The following is a 19,889-nucleotide window of genomic DNA, read 5'->3' as shown; positions in this document are numbered from 1 at the left end:
TTGTTATAGTGTGGTGGACACTGGTAAAACCCAAAGAGGGTGAAAAGCAAGTCCCATCAATTCATTTATTTTGATCAGAATGATACATGTTGGCCTAAAATGTTCAAATGTCTTAGCAGTAAGAGTTATGAATTCCACCCAACACTGCCCCATTGAGAAGCCCTGCTGAAATGGTGCCGTATCTGTTCAATCAAATCTGAAACCTTGACTAGATAAAATATCAGAATGTCCTGAAATAAAAGCAAAGAAGTAGGAACTGAAACTAAAGATGAAACTAAGAAAGGTAGAGCAGAAAGTGAAGAATTAAGGAAAGAACAATCCCTTAGATAAATAATAATAAGAATAATAATAAGAATAATAATAGTAATAGTAAACTACAGAGAACATATGAAGAAGGGCCTGAGAATGAAGGGCCCTTCCACTCTCTCTCAAAATCAATGGAAAAAATACCCTCCGGTGAGGACTAACAACAACAAAAAGTTTTGGCTCTCCAGTAACGTGACCCAGTGTTCAAAATTTCAGCTCTTCCTTTTACTAGCTATGTGATCTTCAGAGCATCACTTAAGCCCCATTAGACTCATTTCACACCTGTGAAAATGAAGACTCTAATACCTCATGTATTCTGAGGATTTGAGGCGATAATGTAAGTAAAGTGCCCAAGCCTAAGATCTAATACAGAGTAGGCACTCAGTCAATAGCAGCTAGTACTACAATGGAATGCCTTCACAGTGTGAAGAAACATTATACACAACATAAAAGAAATTATAAAGCAAATTATACTTATTATAAAAGTAATGTTAAATTCTTAAATGGTGTGTACAAAAAAATTACAGATTGTCAATTAAACAAAGTTTTAAAACACTTTTACTCTGTTGCTCAAATCCCTAATTACAACCCCGGTGGTAACATGCGTTTCATTGAGCATACTGTACCTCTTTGATGATTTTCACTCCTTTTGGATCCTTGATATTAACAGCTATACTCTAAAAATTAAAATATCTATATTAAAATGGTATCATAAAATTCTTTGTTAATACTAACAGTTCAACAAGGAAGCAAATCATACCATAGATTCTCCTCTTAAAGCAAATGTATTTTCCTCCTGAAGAAATATTTAAATCACCTTTACTTATTTTATTTGCAATTTAGATATGTTAGAATGTAGCAAGGATTACAGTAAAAATGTTTCAAATAATAATACCCACTTTTAGGCAGTTATCAATCTCCAAAATAATAACAAATGTAAAGAACCATTTAATAAGTTTAATAAAATTATTTCCATTATAAACCATTATAAATTCTCGTTTTAAGTTAGTAGGGAAGATTAGTAAAAAGATCTATTGTTTCTATTTGTAACTGTCGAATGAATAAAATTTCACCTTATTTAAAATATTAATTACATCTACAGAAAAGGGTAAAAACAAACAAACTGGGATATCAAAAGTTTTGTTTTTATAAGAGAATTACACAAAGAAAGCAGAAAAAATTATATTCTTACTTTTTTATTTCGATTTACACTGAGAAAATAAGTACTTTCTGTCCCCACAAAAGGTGGCCCCCAAGTTCGTGTATCATCACCAGCTCCTGAAAATAACAGTATGAGTTATTAATCTATAACTCTGAAACATCATGAGACATTTCAGACCAAAGTCTCACTCATCAGATGCATCCACAGATGGCTGAACAAAGCAGTGCTGTTAAGTGGAATTAGAACTGTCCAAACTCTTTACCTGTCAATGTTAATCACTAAATCTTTCCTATATTTTCACTAAAATCCATCCCTGAAAGTCAAAATCCAGAAGGAAATATCCTACCAGCAGTCTTTACATTTAATAAATGGCAAATTTGAGGGGGGAGAAATTATACTCAGTTTTTGGCAAACAATTCAGTCTTTGTTTCTTGGCATTAAATATGCAAAGAAAATGTTGAGTCTGCAAAAGATGTTTGTTAAATATTATTTAAATCAGAATAATGATCAGTGATAAAATGGCATGATACAATGGCATGTGAGCCTATGCTAAAAACACTATATAAAAATTCTGTAGCAACAACAAATTAGAAGAGGCAAAATAAGTTACTGAACAGCAAATTCAGCTAATTTAAAATACTATGTTAGAATAAAATTTTACTCTAGGTCTTGCCTCAAGGTAAAAGTTTTTAAAACATCAAAAATAGGGTATTTTATTCTGGACATCTATTTCAAGGGATTCTGGAATGTCTTTGTGTTTGATTCAGACAACACTATGGAGTTACAGGAAAAAGTTTTCTTTGCACAGCAAGCAACGGACAGACAATGCACACAGAACTCAGAAACTGGATCAGCAATTAAATGGCACAAAACAGTATCACTTAAAAATTTTATAATACAACTTCTGATTAAATATTGATATACGTAACTAATCAACTATGTAATTGCAGTTAAAGTATTTATCACGAGCCTCCCAAAAAGAATTTGGGAATATATGTAAAGCTTAAATTCCAATCTCATTTTAATTATATAATTAATCTAACAGTCCATTAGACTTTACTGAAATTAACCAAGAAAAATAGACACAGCCCTTTGGAATTCAGGAAAAAAATAGAGGTAAATAATAGACTCAATTATTTAATTTTTTATAGTTTGAGGGTCCCAATATATTTTTTAAAAATTTTTTAAATGAAGCAATGCCAAGGTTAAAATTAGACAGTTTATTTTCAATGTTTGAATTCATCTCTCAGCTAGAGATAATGTCACAAATCTAAACTGGAGGACTACAAGGCTTTCCTGCCCCACCTTGTCCTGGTATACAACCAGGGTTTTAAGAGAGGCAGAAGAATCAGGGCCAATAATAGCACATGACAGGAAATATATTTAAACATTAAAGGTCACAAATTGGTAAAACCAGCAATTAGGAAGTCATGTTTTATTTGACCCTCACATAATTTAAAGTTTTTAACTAGCTGCCATGATTTCAAAATCTGGAGATCTCATATAAAAATTCAGATGCCCTTAATTGATATTTTAGCACATTCATTCATTGAGCAAATATTTATTGGCCCCTGCGATGTCACAGACACTGCTCTCTGAAGAGTACACACAGCAGTGAACAAAAAAACCAACATCCCTCCCTTCACATCCCCACCTACTGAGGACAGTCCTGGAATATCAGCCATATCATTTTACACAGTCCATTTTTACTCATTTAGGTTACCTGCCTGGCCCTGCAGGCATATAGTTTACACTCCCTGACTAACTCTCAAAAAAAGAAAAAATATATATACTTAAGCTTGATATACTCTTTGATTACACAAATAAAAATAATCTAAGTCAGCAAACTACAACCAACTTTTATTTAATGAAAGAACTGGACACAAAAAGTGACTAGTTCTCTACTGAAATTTGAAAATACTGCCAAGTCATTTTCCCTCATATTTGTGTTGAATAACTATTTTGAAAACCCAAAAAAATTAAGTATATGTAATATGCACACTAAAATGTATTGGGCAAAAGAAAGAGATCAATCAGACAGAAAAAGAATGATGAGCATCTGCTGGAAATGAAGCTTGATACCAAGTGTATGGCTATGAGACATAATAAAGGCCCAGACAAAGGAAGGTGTCCCCCACCTTGGAAAGGAAAAAGCACAAAGGGAAAATAGGCCTAAGTCAATAAAAAATAACAATTTCTAAAATTAATATAGATAAAAATATTTCATCTACTGATAAACTGAAATAGCAAGAGAAATTAGATTGGATGCTCTATCTAGAATGGAAGACCAAGTGGTTGGAATTAGAAAGTGCTGTGGTATTGAAATTGATAGCAATGTGGAAATTAGAAATTTTATGGAACCTGGAAAAGAGGTTTAGCTAGAAATTAAACATTTTTCAGCATGTATCCAGCAAAGACTAAAAGCAATAAATATCAATGGCTTGGTAAATCAAGTATTTCCTCTGGAAAGCAGGATTTACCAGGTTCTTCTACCACCTGGAGCCTGATAAACAAAGTCAGATAAATGTAATCCTATATAATAAAGAGCTAATATGCTAATTAGACCAGATGGCAGCAGAACGACCTTCAGGAAGGACCTTCCAGATCAACCAGTGGGTGGGGTCATGAGGCCACAGGGTGTGAGGCAGCCGGGGCTGCAAATTTTGTGCATCAGGCCTCTAGTCCTATATAATAAAGAGGTAATATGCAAATTGACCATTACCTCAACACACAAGATGGCTGCCCTAATGTGGTCAAAGATGGCCGTCCCCATGTGGACACAAGATGGCCGCCACAAGACGGCCAGCAGGGGAGGGCAGTTGGGGGCAACCAGGCCTGCAGGGAAAGGCAGTTGGGGGCAACCAGGCCTGCAGGGGAGGGCAGTTGGGGGGATCCAGGCCTGCAGGAAAAGGCAGTTGGGGGTGACCAGGCCAGCAGGGGAGAGCAGTTGGGAGGGACAAGGCCAGCAGGGGAGGGCAGTTAGGGGCAACCAGGCTGGCAAGGGAGGGCAGTTAGGGGTGACTGGGCCAGCAGGGGAGGGCAGTTGGGGGCAACCAGGCCTGCAGGGGAGGACAGTTAGGGATGGCCAGGCCGGCAGGGAAGGGCAGGGGAGCATGGTTAGTGGGTGATCAGGCTGGCAGGCAGAAGCAGTTAGGGGCAATTAGGCAGGCAGGCAGGCAGGCGAGCAGTTGGGAGCCAGCAGTCCAGATTGGAGAGGGTGCAGGCTGGGCTGAGGGACACACACACACACACACACACACACACACACACACACACACCGTGCACAAAATTCGTGCACCAGGACGCTAGTAATATATAATAATAGTGGATTTGTGCGTATTAAAAGGAAATTAATTAGAATTCCTGGGACAGCACCACAGCTCAAAGGGCATCTGCGGAGTGAGGGGGAGAGGGGAGAAAAAGAAAGAAAACTCATGCTCGGGTCTTCCAGCTCACTGCACTGGCTCTGGTGCAGGGACTAATGCAGGCGGTCCCGGGTGGTGGCCAGCGGGGCGGGACTGGGTGAGACAGATGGGCCAGACATGCCCTGGAGCCAAACTCCCGTGGTCCCTCCCCAGCCCACCACACCTGGGGCGGCACTGCAGCTAGAAGGGCATCTGCAGTGTGAGCGGGGTCCCTCCAGCAGGTGGGGTCCCTCTGCCTGGCCTGCGGAGGTCAGGACGAAACTGGCTCTCCAACATCCCCCGAGGGGTCCCGGAGTGCAAGAGGGCACTCTGCAAAGTTGCTGTCGTACAGGGTGTGGAACACAAACATAAGTGTGCAGTAAACCAGATTCAGGGTTGACAGTGCCCCAGCAACAACATAACCCATGACAGAAGGTGGAATCGCACGGCCCTGCAAGGAGTCAGGCTCCCTCCTCTCTGGTTCCAGGGGGCGTCACCCAAGAACCACCACTGCCAAGTCACCACAGCTCAGCAGCTCCTGCATTGAGTGTCTGCCCCCTGGTGGTGAGTGCGCATCATAGGTACTGGCCAGTTGGACAGTCTGATGGTCACTTAGCCTTTTATATATATAGATTCCCCATGCTGATCAGAGAATCTTCTAACTGCTTTGGCTCCTAAGTAGATGTATTTAGCAAAAAGTTGAATCTTCCAAATCGAGTATTCTACTATATACCATTTAATCACTATGGTGAATTAATAAGCTGATATAATTATAAAACTAGTCCCTTGTCTTATAGATACATGCGTGCAATTCAAGACTAGACCATTTTCACTGACTTGGGAATTCTGTTTCAAATCTATAAGGATTAGATCTTGAAGAATAAGTAATAATGCTAATTTTTGAAACCTTCCCAGAAAAGCTTTTTATAGGATGATGTAGAGCAGGCGTCCTCAAACTACGGCCCGCAGGCCACATGCGGGTGTTTTTGCCGTTTTGTTTTTTTACTTCAAAATAAGATATGTGCAGTGTGCATAGGAATTTGTTCATCGTTTTTTTTAAACTATAGTCCGGCCCTCCAACGGTCTGAGGGACAGTGAACTGGCCCCTGTTTAAAAAGTTTGAGGACCCCTGATGTAGAGGACATAGAGAACACAGACTCTGCTCTGAGTTCTTGTTGAAGGAAAGGGCATGCAACATGACACTTTTCTAATGTCAATAATAGCATGAACTGAACACCATAATGCTAAGAAGGTACCAAATAAAAGTGAGAATTATATACACAAAAAACATTTATTTGATGGACAAAGCGGGGAAGAGAACCAGAAAGATGTCAGATGAGAAACACAATAACAAAGTTTAGGTGTTTTCCCTAAAAATCTTTAAAATTATAAAATGGAGAAGTGTTTTCTTTTATTAAAAATAGAAAAAAATGACTTAGGGTATTTGGGTTTCTTTTTTCCGGGACTTTGATTTCTTTTTCATCCCATAGGAGGGAGTGTGGCCAGGCTCAGTCCAATCTCAGTCTCAACAGTAAGGCTTGTGTGGGCCTAAGCAGAGCCAGAACCAGACCTGAGTGCCTGGATATTCCTGCTTAGCTGTGTGACCTTGGACGAACTGCTTTATCTCTCTGTGTCTCTGTCTTCTCATTCATAATCTAGGAATAATGACATCAGCTTATAAGGGTAATGTAAAGATTAAATAAATTAATATAGGCAAAGTGCTTATAGATGTGCTTAGCACTCTGATCATTGTTGTTGGCATCATTACATGTTGCATCTCAGTTTCCACCAGAGGCTTTCACATGTGTGTGAAAGATCTGGCTTAAGCCTTAATCTGTGGAGCCTGGCCAGCGTGGCTCAGTGGTTGAGTGCTGACCCATGAACTAGGAGGTCACAGTTCAATTCCCAGTCAAGACACATGCCCGGGGTTGTGGGCTCAATCCCCAGTGTGGGGTATGCAGGAGGCAACCAACCAATGATTCTCTCTCATCATTGATGTTTCTATCTCTCTCTCCCTCTCCCCTCCTCTCTGAAAACAATAAAAATATTTTTAAAAGAATAAAAAGAGATGATTAGTCTAGGTCCAGAAGAAAATAAGGAATGGAGAAGAGAAAATCGTTTCATTTCAATTCTTTCTTCATCCCATATGCAGGTACATGGACATTTTTTAAACTATTAAAAATACTTATTCATTTGTTTTTATGTTTTAAAGGAAGCAATAATTTTACCTGGTCTTTCCACTTTTATAACTTCTGCTCCAAGATCTCCTAAATTCATCGTAGCAAAAGGTCCTGCCAATACTCTACAATGTTAAACAATGATAAATAAATTACCATCTTGAAGATTTTTATGTTAATTTTCTTAATAGTCCATCAACACAGACAAGCTTATATAATGATAGTAAGAATTAAAATTGATAAAACTGTTCAAAATTTAATTTGGCCATATGTATCAAGAGTTTTAAAAGTATATTCCCTTGGATGTAGTAATTCTAATTCCAGAATTCTATCCTAAGGAAGAAATTAAAAGATTACTGAGACAAAGATTTATGTAATAGGAAACCTAACTTATAATAGTGAAATATTGGGGGATGATTAAATTTATGACAACTATATAATAAAATATTGTATATTTTTATTGAATTTTGAATGACATAGGAAAACATTAAAAATATGACATATTGCCCTAGCCAGTTTGGCTCAGTGGATAGAGTGTCGGCCTGCAGACTGAAGAGTCCCCGGTTTGATTCCGGCCAAGGGCACATGCCCAGGTGTGGGCTTGATCCCCAGTAGGGGGCGTGCAGAAGGCAGCTGATCAATGATTCTCTCTCATCATTGATGTTTCTATCTCTCTACCCCTCTCCCTTCCTCTCTGAAATCAATAAAGAAATATATTTTTTAAATGACATATTTAAAATATGGGTAAAACTATCATTTCAATATGACTCAAATTTTTGTTTTTAAAAAATATATTTAAGTATGCAGATTGGAAAGAAATGCATAAGTATTACATTAATTGTCATTTAGAATGATAAAATTACAGGAATTTTTTTCTTTTCAAAATTTTTATACTAAGCATATAATAAGCACCCTTTTTAATATAAAAAAAAATGAATGAATGTTTTTTGAGAGGGTAAAAACTTAACCACCAAAAAACAGGTAGGCCAATACAAACCTTGTTAGATCCAGAACTTTTATACCCTCCAATGGCTTCACATTGTCAGTATCTGCCAAAACACAGAAAACACTTTAAGAGTATTGAATACTAATTTTCAGGAGAAAGAATCAAGAATTCTTCATACTGTGGATTAAGCAATCTCTATTGCTACCAAAAAAAAAAAATGTTTTTCTTTTACACTATTTCTGCTTTATATGTAACACAGAAATCTTGACCTAATCCAATTAAGTCAATCTGTAAAAATTAAAACCTCCAATCCAAGATTATTCCCAATTAAGTCACCAGCTACACTTGCAATAGTTTGACTATTGAAAAATAAAAAGTAAGAAGGGGAGAGATGTATAAGCTGAGCACAGAGGAATTTTAGGGCACTGAAAATACTCTATATGATGCTATAATGTTAGATACATCACTATACATTTTTCCAAACCCGAAGAATGTACATCACTAAGAGTGAATCCTAACATAAAGTATGGACTTTGGGTGATTATGATGTGTCAATGTAGGTTCATCAATCGTAACAAAGGTACCCTCTGGGGGAGGCTGTGCATGTGTCGGGGTAGGGAATATATGGGAAATCTCTGTAACTTCCTCTCAATTTTGCTGTGAACCTGAAACTGCTCTAAAAATATATAGCCTTTAAAAAACAAATAAAAAGTAAACTAAACAGCCCTAGCTGGTTTGGCTCAGTGGATAGAGCGTCGGCCTGCGGACTGAAGGGTCCTGGGTTGGATTCCGGTCAAGGGCACATGCCCAGGTTGCAGGCTCGGTCCAGTGGGGGAAGCAGCTGATCAATGATTCTCTCTCATCATTGATGTTTCTATCTCTCTCTCTCTCTCTCTCCCTCTCCCTTCCTCTCTGAAATCAATAAAAATATATTTTAAAAAAATAAAATAAAAAGTAAACTAAACAAGAAAAAAGTAAGTACTAACAAAAAAAATAACAATAAAGACTTCTGTATATTTGTTCTACATTTAAGACAGGAAGAAAAAATAAATTTTTAAAGTTTATTAAATAATTTATAATCATCGGTGTATTTCCTTTTTCTTTTCATCCATTAGCTTTAAAAAGAAGAAGACAGCCCTGGCCAGTGTGGCTCAGTTGGTTGATGCGTCGTCCCATGCACTGAAAGATGGCAGGTTTGATTCCCAGTCAGAGCACACACCTGGTTTGCAGGTTCAATCCCCCTAGCTGGCCCCAGTAGGGCATGTGTGGGGAGCAACCAATTGATGTTTCTCTCTTACATTAATCTCTCTCTCTCTCTCTCTCTCTCTCTCTTTCTCTCTCTCTCTTCCTCTTTCTCTTAAAAAAATAAATTAAAAAATATATCCTCAATGAGGATTAAAAAAGGAGATAGGTTAACAATTATCTCAGTAATTCACTGCATATCTAACATCAACATTAAGTCACAAAATCAAATTACAGTCAAATGGCTTACAAAGTTCAGATCATGATTACTGAGATCAGGCTGAACTTATGAAGAAAAATGATGGAACTAATTGGTTCAATACATTTTTTTAATCCTCACCTGAGGATATGTTTTTATTGACGAGAGAGAGAGAGAGAGAGAGAGAGAGAGAGAGAGAGAGAGAGAGAGAGAGAGAGAGAGAGAGAGAAATATCAAACCACCAATCTAGGTATATGCCCTGACCAGGAATCAAACCCACAACCAGACAATGTTCCAATTAACTGAGCCACTTAGCCAGGGATGTTCGATACCTTTTTTTAATGGACTTTATTAGTTCCTGTGGCACTAGGTGGGCTGGGAGAGAGACCTGTAGGAGTGGGTACATCACAGCTATTGCCATATACAGAAAACTGAATTTCCAGAGCTTTTTGGAGCCAGGCGTGATTTTCACTTTCTCTTAAGACGGAGCATATTTTTCACAAGCATTATTTGGATTCTTTGAATCATTCATCTTCAAGGGAGAAATGAAAAGGAAAACTATACAAAGACAACATCAGAAAGATGCTCCAGTTTTCTGGGCGATCACTCCAAGATTCTAATGAGAATTCTGAGCTCATAGGAAAAGAGAACACTTATCTCTGTGAGTGACTTAGAGTGCTGATTACTTTGTGGACATTCAAAGAATGGCTTTTGAACTAAAGCAAACAGCAGAACCAGACGTTCCAAAAGAGGTATGAAGAAAGGGGAAACTGTCAACATACCATAGAGGTAATCCTATGCGATGATAATACTGAAATGTTTGCCCAAGAATTTACCCCATGTATCTATCTCTCCTCTAGGCTCTAATTTATGTTCCTTCCTTCCCATTACATACTTTTTCCCAACATCATTTGCTAAAATCCTACCCATGCTTCAAGTCTCCATTAAATTGCCAGTTCTCACTGAATTTCTTTCTTATTTTCTAACTGGGTATTATTTCTGTGACCTTAACCCACAGATGTTGTTGTTGTTCTTAAGACATTCACTTTATTCAGCTTTGGGTTATTATTTATACAATATTTATCTCCTATCCATTTTGTACTTTTGCACTGATGATCACTATGCTTTATACATACTAACTATTCTATAAATAGTTCTTTAATTGAATGCAATTAACCCAAGGCAAAACAATTTCTATTTTATTTTTTCTATCATCATTTATCCCCATACCTCTTCCCCTCCACAATCACCACACTGTTGTCCACGTCCATGAGTACTTTCTTTTCTTTTTTGCTCAATCCCCCTTCCCCTCCCACAACCACCCCCACCACCCCTTTACTCCCACCCCCACTCCAGAACTGTCTGCCTGCTCTCTATCTATGAGATTGTCTCTACTAGTATTTTGCTTGTTAGTTCAGTATGTCCATTAATTCCACATGAGTGAAATCATATGGTACTTGCCTTTCTCTGACTGGCTTATTTCACTTAGCATAATGTTCTCCAGGTCCATCCACGCTGTCCCAAAAGGAGAAATTTTCTTCCTTTTTACAGCAGAGTAGTATACCATTGTGTAAATGTACCAAAGCTTTTTTATCTACTGATGGACACCTGGGCTGCTTCCAAATTTTGGCTATTGTTAGTAATGCTACAATGGATGCATATATTCTTTTGAATTAGTATTTCGGGTTTCTTCAGATAAATTCCCAGAAGTGGAATTGCTGGGTCATAAGGCAGTTCCATTTTTAATTTTTTGAGGTAACTCCATACTGCTTTCCACAGTAGCTGCACCAGTCTGTATTCTCACCAACAGTGAACAAGGGTTGCCTTTTCCACATCCTCGCCAACACTTTTTTGTTGATTTATTGATGACTAGAGGCCCGGTGCATGAAATTCATGCATGGGGGTCCCCTCAGCCCAGCCTGCACACTCTCCAATCCAGGACCCCTTGGGGGATGTCTGACTGCCAGTTTAGGATCGGGCCTAAACCGGCAGTCGGACATCCCTCTCACAATCCTAGACCGCTGGCTCCTAATCACTCACCTGACTGCCGGCCTGGTCACCCCCAACTGCCCACCTCACCCAGCCTGGTTGCCCCTAACTGCCCCCCCTGCCAGCCTGGTCGCCCCCAACTTCCACCCCCCTGCCGGCCTGATTGCCCCTCACGGCCCCCCTGCTGGCCTGGTCACCCCACACAACCTGCTGTTCAGTCGTTTGGTCGTCCCTCACTAACCCCCCTGCCAACCTGGTCGTAGGCAGCCATCTTGTTAGGGCGTGATGGTCAATTTGCATATTATGTCTTTATTATATAGGAGGATAATCATTCTGATAGATGTGAGATGATATCTCATTGTGGTTTTAATTTGCATCTCTCTGATGATTAGTGACATTGAGCATCCTTTCATATGTCTATTGGCTATCTACATGTCCTCTTTGGAGAAGTGTCTATTCAGGTCCTTTATACATTTTAAAATTAGATTGTTTGGGGGGTTTTTTGGTGTTCAGTTTTGTAAGTTCTTTATAAAGTTCGGATATTAACCTTTAATCAGATGTATTGACGAATATGTTCTCCCATTCAGTGGGTTGTCTTTTCATTTTGTTGATGGTTTCCTTTGCTGTGGAAAAACTTTTTAGTTTAATGTAGTCCCATTTGTTTATTTTCCCTTTTGTTTCTCTTGCCCTAGGACAGTGGTCGGCAAACCAAGGCTCGCGAGCCACATGCGGCTCTTTGGCCCCTTGAGTGTGGCTCTTCCACAAAATACCATGGCCTGGGCGAGTCTATTTTGAAGAAGTGGCGTTAGAAGAAGTTTAAATTTTAAAAATTTGGCTCTGAAAAGAAATTTCAATTGTTGTACTATTGATATTTGGCTCTGTTGACTAATGAGTTTGCCGACCACCGCCCTAGGAGATATATCAGAAAAAAATATTGCTACAAGAAATATCCAAGATTTTACTGCCTATGTTTTCTCCTAGGATTTTTATGGTTTTGAGTCTAACATTCAAGTCTTTAGTCCATTTTGAGTTTATTCTTGTGTTTGGTGTAAGAAGGTGGTCTAGTTTTGTTGTTTTGCATTTATCTGTCCAATTTTCCCAACACCATTTACTGAATAGACTATCTTTACCCCATTGTATGTTTTTCCATCCTTGGTCAAATATTAATTGACCATAAAGGCACGGGTTTATTTCTGGGCTCTCTATTCTGTTTCACTGATCTATATGTCTGTTTTTATGCCAGTACCATGCTGTTTTGATTACTATGGCTTTGTAGTACAGTTACATATCTGATAGCGTGATTCCTCCAACTTTGGTCTTCTTTCTCAAGATCGCTGTTACTATTTGGAGTGTTTTGTAGTTCCTTATAAATTTTTGTTCTAGTTCTGTGAAATACACCATTGGCATTTTGATAGGAATTGCACTGTATCTGTAGATTGTTTTGGGTAGTAAGGACATTTTAATGATGTTAATTCTATCTATCAACATGGTATATGCTTTCACTTATTTGTATCTTCTTCAATTTCTTTTTTCAGTGTCATAATTTTCCAAGTACCAGTCCTTTCTATCCTTGGTTAAGTGTATCCCTAGGTATTTTATTCTTTTTGAAGCAATTGTGAATAGAATTGTTTTTTTAGTTTCCCTTTCTGACAATTCATTATTGGTGTATAAAAATGCAACTGATTTCTAGATATTTATTTTGTATCCTGCTACTATACTGAATTTATTTATAAGTCCTAGTAGTTTTTTTTTATGGAATCTTTAGGGTTTTCTATATACAGTATCACGTCATCTGCAAATAATAAGTTTTACTTCTTCCTTTCCAATTTGGATGCCTTTTATTTTTTCTTCTTGCCTAATTGTTGTGGCTAGGACTTCCAGTACTATGCTCAAATAAACTCACAAAAGTTCTTTAAAAGTTTCTTACGTTAACACATCACACTCTAGGCTAGGCATGTTGCAAAACAGAGTGAGGAGTGGCAGCTGCAAGGACGTGTATAGGCTGAAAAGCACAGGCTATCCACGAGGCAAAGAATGAATGAGTTTAAGTTCTTTTGTGGTAGGTGGTTAGACACACATGAGCAGAGCAAGGACAATGGGGCAGGTACAGAAGGTCCCAGCATGGGGGACAGCCCGGGGTACCTGCAAAGGACAATTCTAGGGTGGCACCTCGTTCCCAGGGTGACCTTTCCCCCTAGCATATCATGTGGTTTAGACTCCCTGACCTCTCTTCCTTTGAGATAACATCTAGGCCTCAGTTGTATTTCAGCTCCACACTCAGAAAAGCAGCAAAATCAGACCAGCAGTGCCACATGGACCTCAGGACCAACTACACTGAATAATGACCCCCTGCCCTGGCGCCCAGCAATCAATCAGTGGAGGCCCTGACCCCGGAAGGACACACCTGGAAAGCTGTTGAATAGTCTATTGAGATCTTCCCCTGGGACCTGCCCTAAAAGCTCCACCCTTAAAACCCTTCGGACAGGGGACCCACTGCCTCTCCTTCCCTGGAGCAGGTCATTGCCTCTACCTTCTCCCTCCACCTCACCATCCCCCAGCTGCCAGGCTCATTACCGTTACCTTCCTTACTTCTAAGCTCCAAGGGCTCTTTCTTTGCCTCTATAACTGAAGCATATTTCTTCTATGAATTAGTTCTTCCATCTCTGTGATTTTATAAATAAATGTTCTCTTATAGTTTGCATGTTGAGTCTTGCCTCTGAATTCTTTCTTAGCCAGAATTCAAGGACCCAGGTTGCTGAACCCAGGTCCAGTGGACCCCAGGAGTCTAACACCTGGTGACATCCCCATCGCCAACACTTTAAGATTGTTTCCTACCAGCCGATTTCAAGGTTCTGTGACTATAACCCCAAATTCTGAAGTAGTAAAGAAAGTTCTACAAAACTGTAGTAAATTTAAATTTAGAATTCTAAACAAATTCAGGGACAGCTGTCTGATACAAAGGCGTATTTTATTATACATTAGGTGTCGTTCTTGACGTATCACATTTTTCCTTATAACTAAAAGTCTGTGAAACAATTAAGATTTTAAGAGCGTTGGCCAAATTTTGTTCTTTGAAAATCAGTCTTCCCGCTTCCTAGCCACCTCCCTAGCCTGCTCATCCAAAAGAGAGAGTAAAGTCCAGCATTTGTTTGCAGAGACTCTCCAAGTCAAAGATGCACTCTGCACCCCCTTCTGAAATACGGGGGCACCTTTTTAAAGTTATTTAAAGGCGGGGGAGGAGAGAGGAGGGGTAACCCAGAGGCGAGACTTCCGCCCACTAGGACTGAGCTGGGGGGCGGACCCGCCGCAGCAAGCTCCCAGCCCTGGGCCCGCACGCCGGGCAGCGAGATTCTGGGGCGGCCGTGGAGGGGGACGAAGCCAGCCCCGAGGCCCCGAGCCTGGGCGCGGGGAGGCGGAAAGGCCGAAGGGCGGGCGGCGGGCTGAGCAGGAGTTTCAGGAAAGCTGGGGCACTTCACTCCGGGCGCCGCCGAAGGTTGGAGGCTGGGGCGGGGTTCGCTTCGCCGCCCAGACCGAGCCTCGGAGGTACCTGACTGCGGGGGGCCGGTCCACAGCTGCCTCCTGCCGCCCGGGCCGCAGACACAGCCGGTTCTCCGCAGAGCGGCGACCCTCGCCAGCGCAGCCAGCATCGCGAGCCTCTAAGACACCCGCGGTCCCAGCGGGAGACGAACCCGGCGCTGGCGCGACCCGCAGCCGCTGGGCCCGCCTCGCAGGGGCCGGAGCGCTGGGCGGAGCTCTCCTGCCCGCGTCACTGGCTGGGCAGGTGTCTAACCAGCCGCCCCGACCAGACCCCGCCGGACTGTAAAGGCGGTTCCCGAGCCGGCTGTTCGGCCTTTCTTTTACCCTCATCTTCCTCCTTCCTTCATTTAATTCTCTCATTCTTTATCCAATTAAATAACCCGCCCGGCGTGGCTCAGTGGTTGAGCGTCCACCTCTGAACCAGGAGGGTTGTGGGCCCGATCCCTAGTGTGGGACGTGCAGGAGGCAGCCGATCAATGATTCTCTCTCACCATTGATGTTTCTCTCTCTCTCCCTCTCCCTTCCTCTCTGAAATCAATAAAAATAAGTAATGACCCAGTTGTTCCCCTGCCCCTAGCGGAACCTTTGGGAAACCGGAACCAATGTGCTGTGCCGCTCTGGCAGCCGGAGGACTGCTTCGATATAGGACCACCAATTCTCCCCGGTGGCTCAGTCGCGAGAGTTCCGGGGACGCGCGAGGAAGGTCTTCCCCTCCAGACATGCATCGACAGAACTTCCGACCCCCGACTCCTCCTTACCCCGGCCCGGGTGTAGGAGGTTGGAGCAGCGGGAGCAGCTACCGGGGTACCCCGGGCGGAGGCGGACCGCGGCCTCCCTCCCCTAGGGACGGGTACGGGAGCCCGCACCACACGCCGTCGTACGGGCCCCGGTGTAGGCCCTATGGGAGCAGCCACTCTCCGCGACACGGCGGCGGCGGCGGCTTCCCCGGGGGCCGGTTCGGGTCTCCGTCCCCTGGCGGCTACCCTGGCTCCTACTCCAGGTCCCCCGCGGGGTCCCAGCAGCATTTCGGCTACTCCCCGGGGCAGCAGACCCACCCCCAGGTAATAAATAGCCAGCGTTTGCGGAGTTCTTACTGTCTGGCAGGCATGGTACCCGTAATCCCTTCACGTGGATTATGTTTTTGATCCTCTATGAGGTGAGACTATTGTTTGTTAGCCCCTCTTTGCAGACGGATAAACTGAGGCTCAGAGAAGTTAAGTAACTGTCTTTAGGTTGCCCGAGAAAGTGGCAAAGCCTTACTTTCTAGAACCCTCCTGCTTGTAGCCGCTACGCTGCCACTCCCTCACGGCAGCTTTTCCCAGTTCTCTCTCCTTTGTCAGAGGTCTTGTCAATGCGTTTCAGTGAATTTATCCTGAGCCCCGGTCTCCAAGCATAGAGCTCTAATTCCCGGCATAGAGATCGGGTAGGTTAGAGGGTTACAGGCTGCTGCACTTCCCCCCGCCCTTTTCTTCCCCGGCTTTGGGTTCCAACTACACCCGCTTCTGCTCCAAGTTTTCTCCAGGGGAAGTCGGTGATAGTGGAGGCTTCCTGTTCCTCTCAGTGAGAGTAGTGAGTACAGGAGAGAGAGTACTTCCGGTGTGTGCGGGATTTGTGGCTTACGACTTGCATGTGTTCGATGCATTTCCATCTTTCCTTAGGCTAAGTCAACCCCATCCTTTTAAATCTAGAGCTAATGAGATGGGAAGATTCTAGAAATTTTTAAGCAGTAGGGTTTAAAAGTTTAAAATTTTTTCCCCAGAAAATAGGGGAATTTTGAGGAAAAAAAAATTGAAATACAGTTATTTCTTATTTCATCACCAATTGGTAAAATCTGCAAAGTTAGAAAACCCAAAGTATTTTGAGGTGACAGTGAGCATGGAATCCTATATACTGGTAATAAAGAGGTAATATGCAACTTGACCCTCACACCCTCACAAGATGGCTGCCTATGACCAGGTTGGGAGGGATGACCAAAGGACTGAACAGCAGGCTGCGTGGGGCTACCAGGCCGGCAGGGGGCAGCAGTTAGGGGCAACCAGGCGGTGGGGGGGGGGGGCAGTTAGGGGTGACCAGGCCAGCAGGGGAAGTACAGTTGGGGGTTACCAAGCTGGCGGGGCAGGGGGCAGTTGGGGGTGATTAGGCTGGCAGGGGAGGCAGTAAGGGATGGGGGGGGGGGGGCAGTTACGAGTGACCAGGCCAGCAGGGAGGGGGCAGTTGGGGGCGATCAGGCCGGCATGCAGAGGCAGTGAGGGGTGATCAGGCCAGCAGAGGGGGAGCAGTTAGGGGCAACCAGGCAGGCAGGCAGGTGAGCAATTAGGAGCCAGCGGTCCAGGATTGTGAGAGGGATGTCCGACTGCCAGTTTAGGCCTGATCCAGGGTATTGGGCCTAAACCGGCAGTCGGACATCCCCCAAGAGGTCCCGGATTGGAGAGGGTGCAGGCTGGGCTGAGGGGACCCCCCCCCCATGCACGAATTTTGTGCACCGCGCCTCTAGTTAATAATAAAAGAGCATACCAAATTGGTTTAATACATTTTAAAAACAAAACCACTAGATTAAATAAAGATGGAGTTTGCAATTGAACATACAGTGTTTGGCTTCAAGGCACAACAACTTTTAACTAGCAATGTGACCCTTACGACCTTTTAAAAAGTACCAGTTATCTTAAAAAAAAAAAAAATAGTACCAGTTATCTCTAGGAAATGTTTTTTTAACTGATGATTTTTTTTCTAAAGGGTTCTCCAAGGACATCTACACCTTTTGGATCAGGGCGTGGTAGAGAAAAAAGAATGTCTAATGAGTTGGAAAGTTATTTCAAACCTTCAATGCTTGAAGACCCTTGGGCTGGCCTAGAACCAGTATCTGTAGTGGATATAAGCCAACAATACAGCAATACTCAAACATTCACAGGCAAAAAAGGAAGATACTTTTGTTAACATTTCTGAAATTCAACTGGAATCTTCATGTGGCAGGAACATCTTGGACAAAACTCACTTGTGTACTTAAATTGAACCCTGACATGGTGACTTTGACTGAATAATTAGTTAATTGAGTCTTCTTGGTATTTTTCATCATGTCAAATATTGTTGGTATTAGAAAAGAAATATGGTAGGATAATTTGCAATATTTAGCTCTCTGAAAGTGCCTACCACATTTTAGAAGATTTGCAGTTTCCAACTATTTAACATTCTTGGTTATATAATGGACATTTGTCTTTTAATGTTTTTCCAGTGTTTTAAAATAAAACATTTTGTCTTCCTAGCTATATTGTGGTTTTGTCATATGCTAAAGGAATAGAAGTATTAAAATAATGCTTTGTAATCAGAATTCGTAAGCAAATATTTTGCCTACTACTTTTTGAAAATAAAATAAATAAATCATCCTTTGAGCTATAGACAGTTCTGTATTTGTTCACATAGGGAAAGGGGTCAAGGAAGAGAATAAAGGAGAGTTCTGTTCCTGTCTGTTATAACCATTGTTTTATGTGCATATTTTCTGTAATGCTTTTGTTAAAATGCATTGGAACTTGACTGGAAGTCACAGAAACTCAAGCTTAAGTAAAAAAGAGTTTTATACCCTTATTTAACTGGAAAAGGCAAGAACATTCCTATTTCTTGCATAGCTAGGTCAAAGTATTTTGTGTCTGAATGTCTCTACATTACTCAGTATTGTGGAGGTATTTTCTCTTGAGGCTAAGAAAGATGGCTACCGGCAGTCTCAATTCACTTCCATTGTGAAGAGGACATTTCCCACTTTTGTGAATCCCGAGGAAGGCAGATTGGCCACACTTACTTAGATTATGTTTGTGTAGTCCTTATCCAATAACTCTCCAAGGTGTGAGGCCTAATTAGTTTGAACAATGAACCCTCCCCTACAATGAGATGGAGCTGTGATTTTTAGCCCCACTATGCCTTCCTGAAGTAGAGAAGTGGTTTTCCACAGAGAGAAATGTTATGAATATTTACCTACAGTAATGAAGAGAAAAATATGAAGGGATATTGTTTTCTAACTATTTTTAAAAAATCAAGTCTTACAACATTCAGGCTTTTTAAATATTTTGAGGTCACAATACATGAAAATAGAGCTAGTTAAAATTTTGTTTACCCATTCCCAGAAATAAATGTCCAAAAAAGAAATGATCACACTACCCATTTGAGCCATAACTCAATTAATTTTGTTAGGTCTTCACGTCGGCAAAGAAGAAAATGAGAAGGGAAGGATTTTAGATTAATAAAATCTCCATGATAACCAGGATTACTACTGCCAATTACTAGTTGGATGAGTTACTTAACTTCTCTATGCCTCAGTTTTCTCATGTAAAATGAAGAAATTAATAGTGCCCATGTCATAGAGGTTTTGTATTTGAGGATTAAATGGGTTTATATGTGTGAAACTCTTAGGCCAGAGCCTGGCACATAGTAAGCACTCAAACAATTTGTAGCTATTTCTCATTCACCCCTATATCCTTACCTCTTAGAATGATGCCTGGAAAAAAGTAGGTGCTTAATAAATATTTGGTGAATAAATGCAAACATTCTGATTATATCTATTGTTCTGCCCTTATATCCTGTATATTAAAAAATAGTAAATACTTTTTCCCCAGTATATTAAAGGAAATGGCTTTATTCCCTAACATCTTGTCTTTCCAAATGATTCGAGGTCATGATGTGTAATGAAAATTAGAACAAGTGTAATACTTGTTTAAACCTTTTATTGAACTTCATAGGTAAGAAATATTATCTTTAGGAAATAGCTTTTAGAAATAATTATTAAAGCAACTCTTAGAGATCACTGGGTTATTGGCAAAAATGAACAAGCAAGTCAGGGAGTATTTTGTGCTAAAGTATATATTTGGAAGACTCGAATTTTAACTTCTAACGGTTTATGTGCATTTGATTTTACTCTAAGTGTAATGTTAAACAACTAAAT

General features: G+C 41.1%; 2 protein-coding genes across 4 annotated transcripts in view; one reads left to right on the top strand and one right to left on the bottom strand.

The window, feature by feature from the left end:
• Positions 1–15,398, bottom strand: part of SUGCT (succinyl-CoA:glutarate-CoA transferase) — a 538,921-nt gene extending 523,523 nt beyond the window's left edge. For all 3 annotated transcript variants that reach the window (XR_013814318.1, XM_079786519.1, XM_079786520.1), the window contains exons 1-5: positions 14,973–15,398; positions 8,047–8,098; positions 7,101–7,174; positions 1,499–1,584; positions 933–983 (exon numbers count right to left, since the gene is read on the bottom strand). Coding sequence is in view for 2 of the 3 variants with exons in the window: in XM_079786519.1 (XP_079642645.1) it covers positions 933–983; positions 1,499–1,584; positions 7,101–7,174; positions 8,047–8,098; positions 14,973–15,072 (363 nt within the window). In the remaining variant the exon portion in view is untranslated. The remainder of the gene's footprint in view (positions 1–932; positions 984–1,498; positions 1,585–7,100; positions 7,175–8,046; positions 8,099–14,972) is intronic.
• Positions 15,399–15,494: 96 nt separating this feature from the next.
• MPLKIP (M-phase specific PLK1 interacting protein) lies at positions 15,495–19,573 on the top strand. The gene is made up of 2 exons (XM_079786521.1): positions 15,495–16,023; positions 17,696–19,573. The coding sequence occupies exons 1-2, from the start codon at positions 15,565–15,567 to the stop codon at positions 17,894–17,896; spliced, it is 660 nt and encodes a 219-aa protein (XP_079642647.1). The 5' UTR covers positions 15,495–15,564; the 3' UTR covers positions 17,897–19,573.
• Positions 19,574–19,889: the final 316 nt, after the last annotated feature.

This window comes from Cnephaeus nilssonii (assembly GCF_951640355.1).
Source record: "Cnephaeus nilssonii genome assembly, chromosome: 12".
Taxonomy (NCBI): Eukaryota; Metazoa; Chordata; class Mammalia; order Chiroptera; family Vespertilionidae; genus Cnephaeus; species Cnephaeus nilssonii.
This window is presented reverse-complemented; position numbering and strand designations above follow the sequence as displayed.

What these genes read in the sequence shown, in the direction of transcription:
- MPLKIP (XM_079786521.1), top strand. Translation starts at nt 15,565, where the DNA reads ATGTGCTGTGCCGCTCTGGCAGCCGGAGGACTGCTTCGATATAGGACC. An exon ending in GGCAGCAGACCCACCCCCAG is followed by an intron (nt 16,024 to 17,695) that starts GTAATAAATAGC and finishes TTTTTTCTAAAG; the next exon opens with GGTTCTCCAAGGACATCTAC.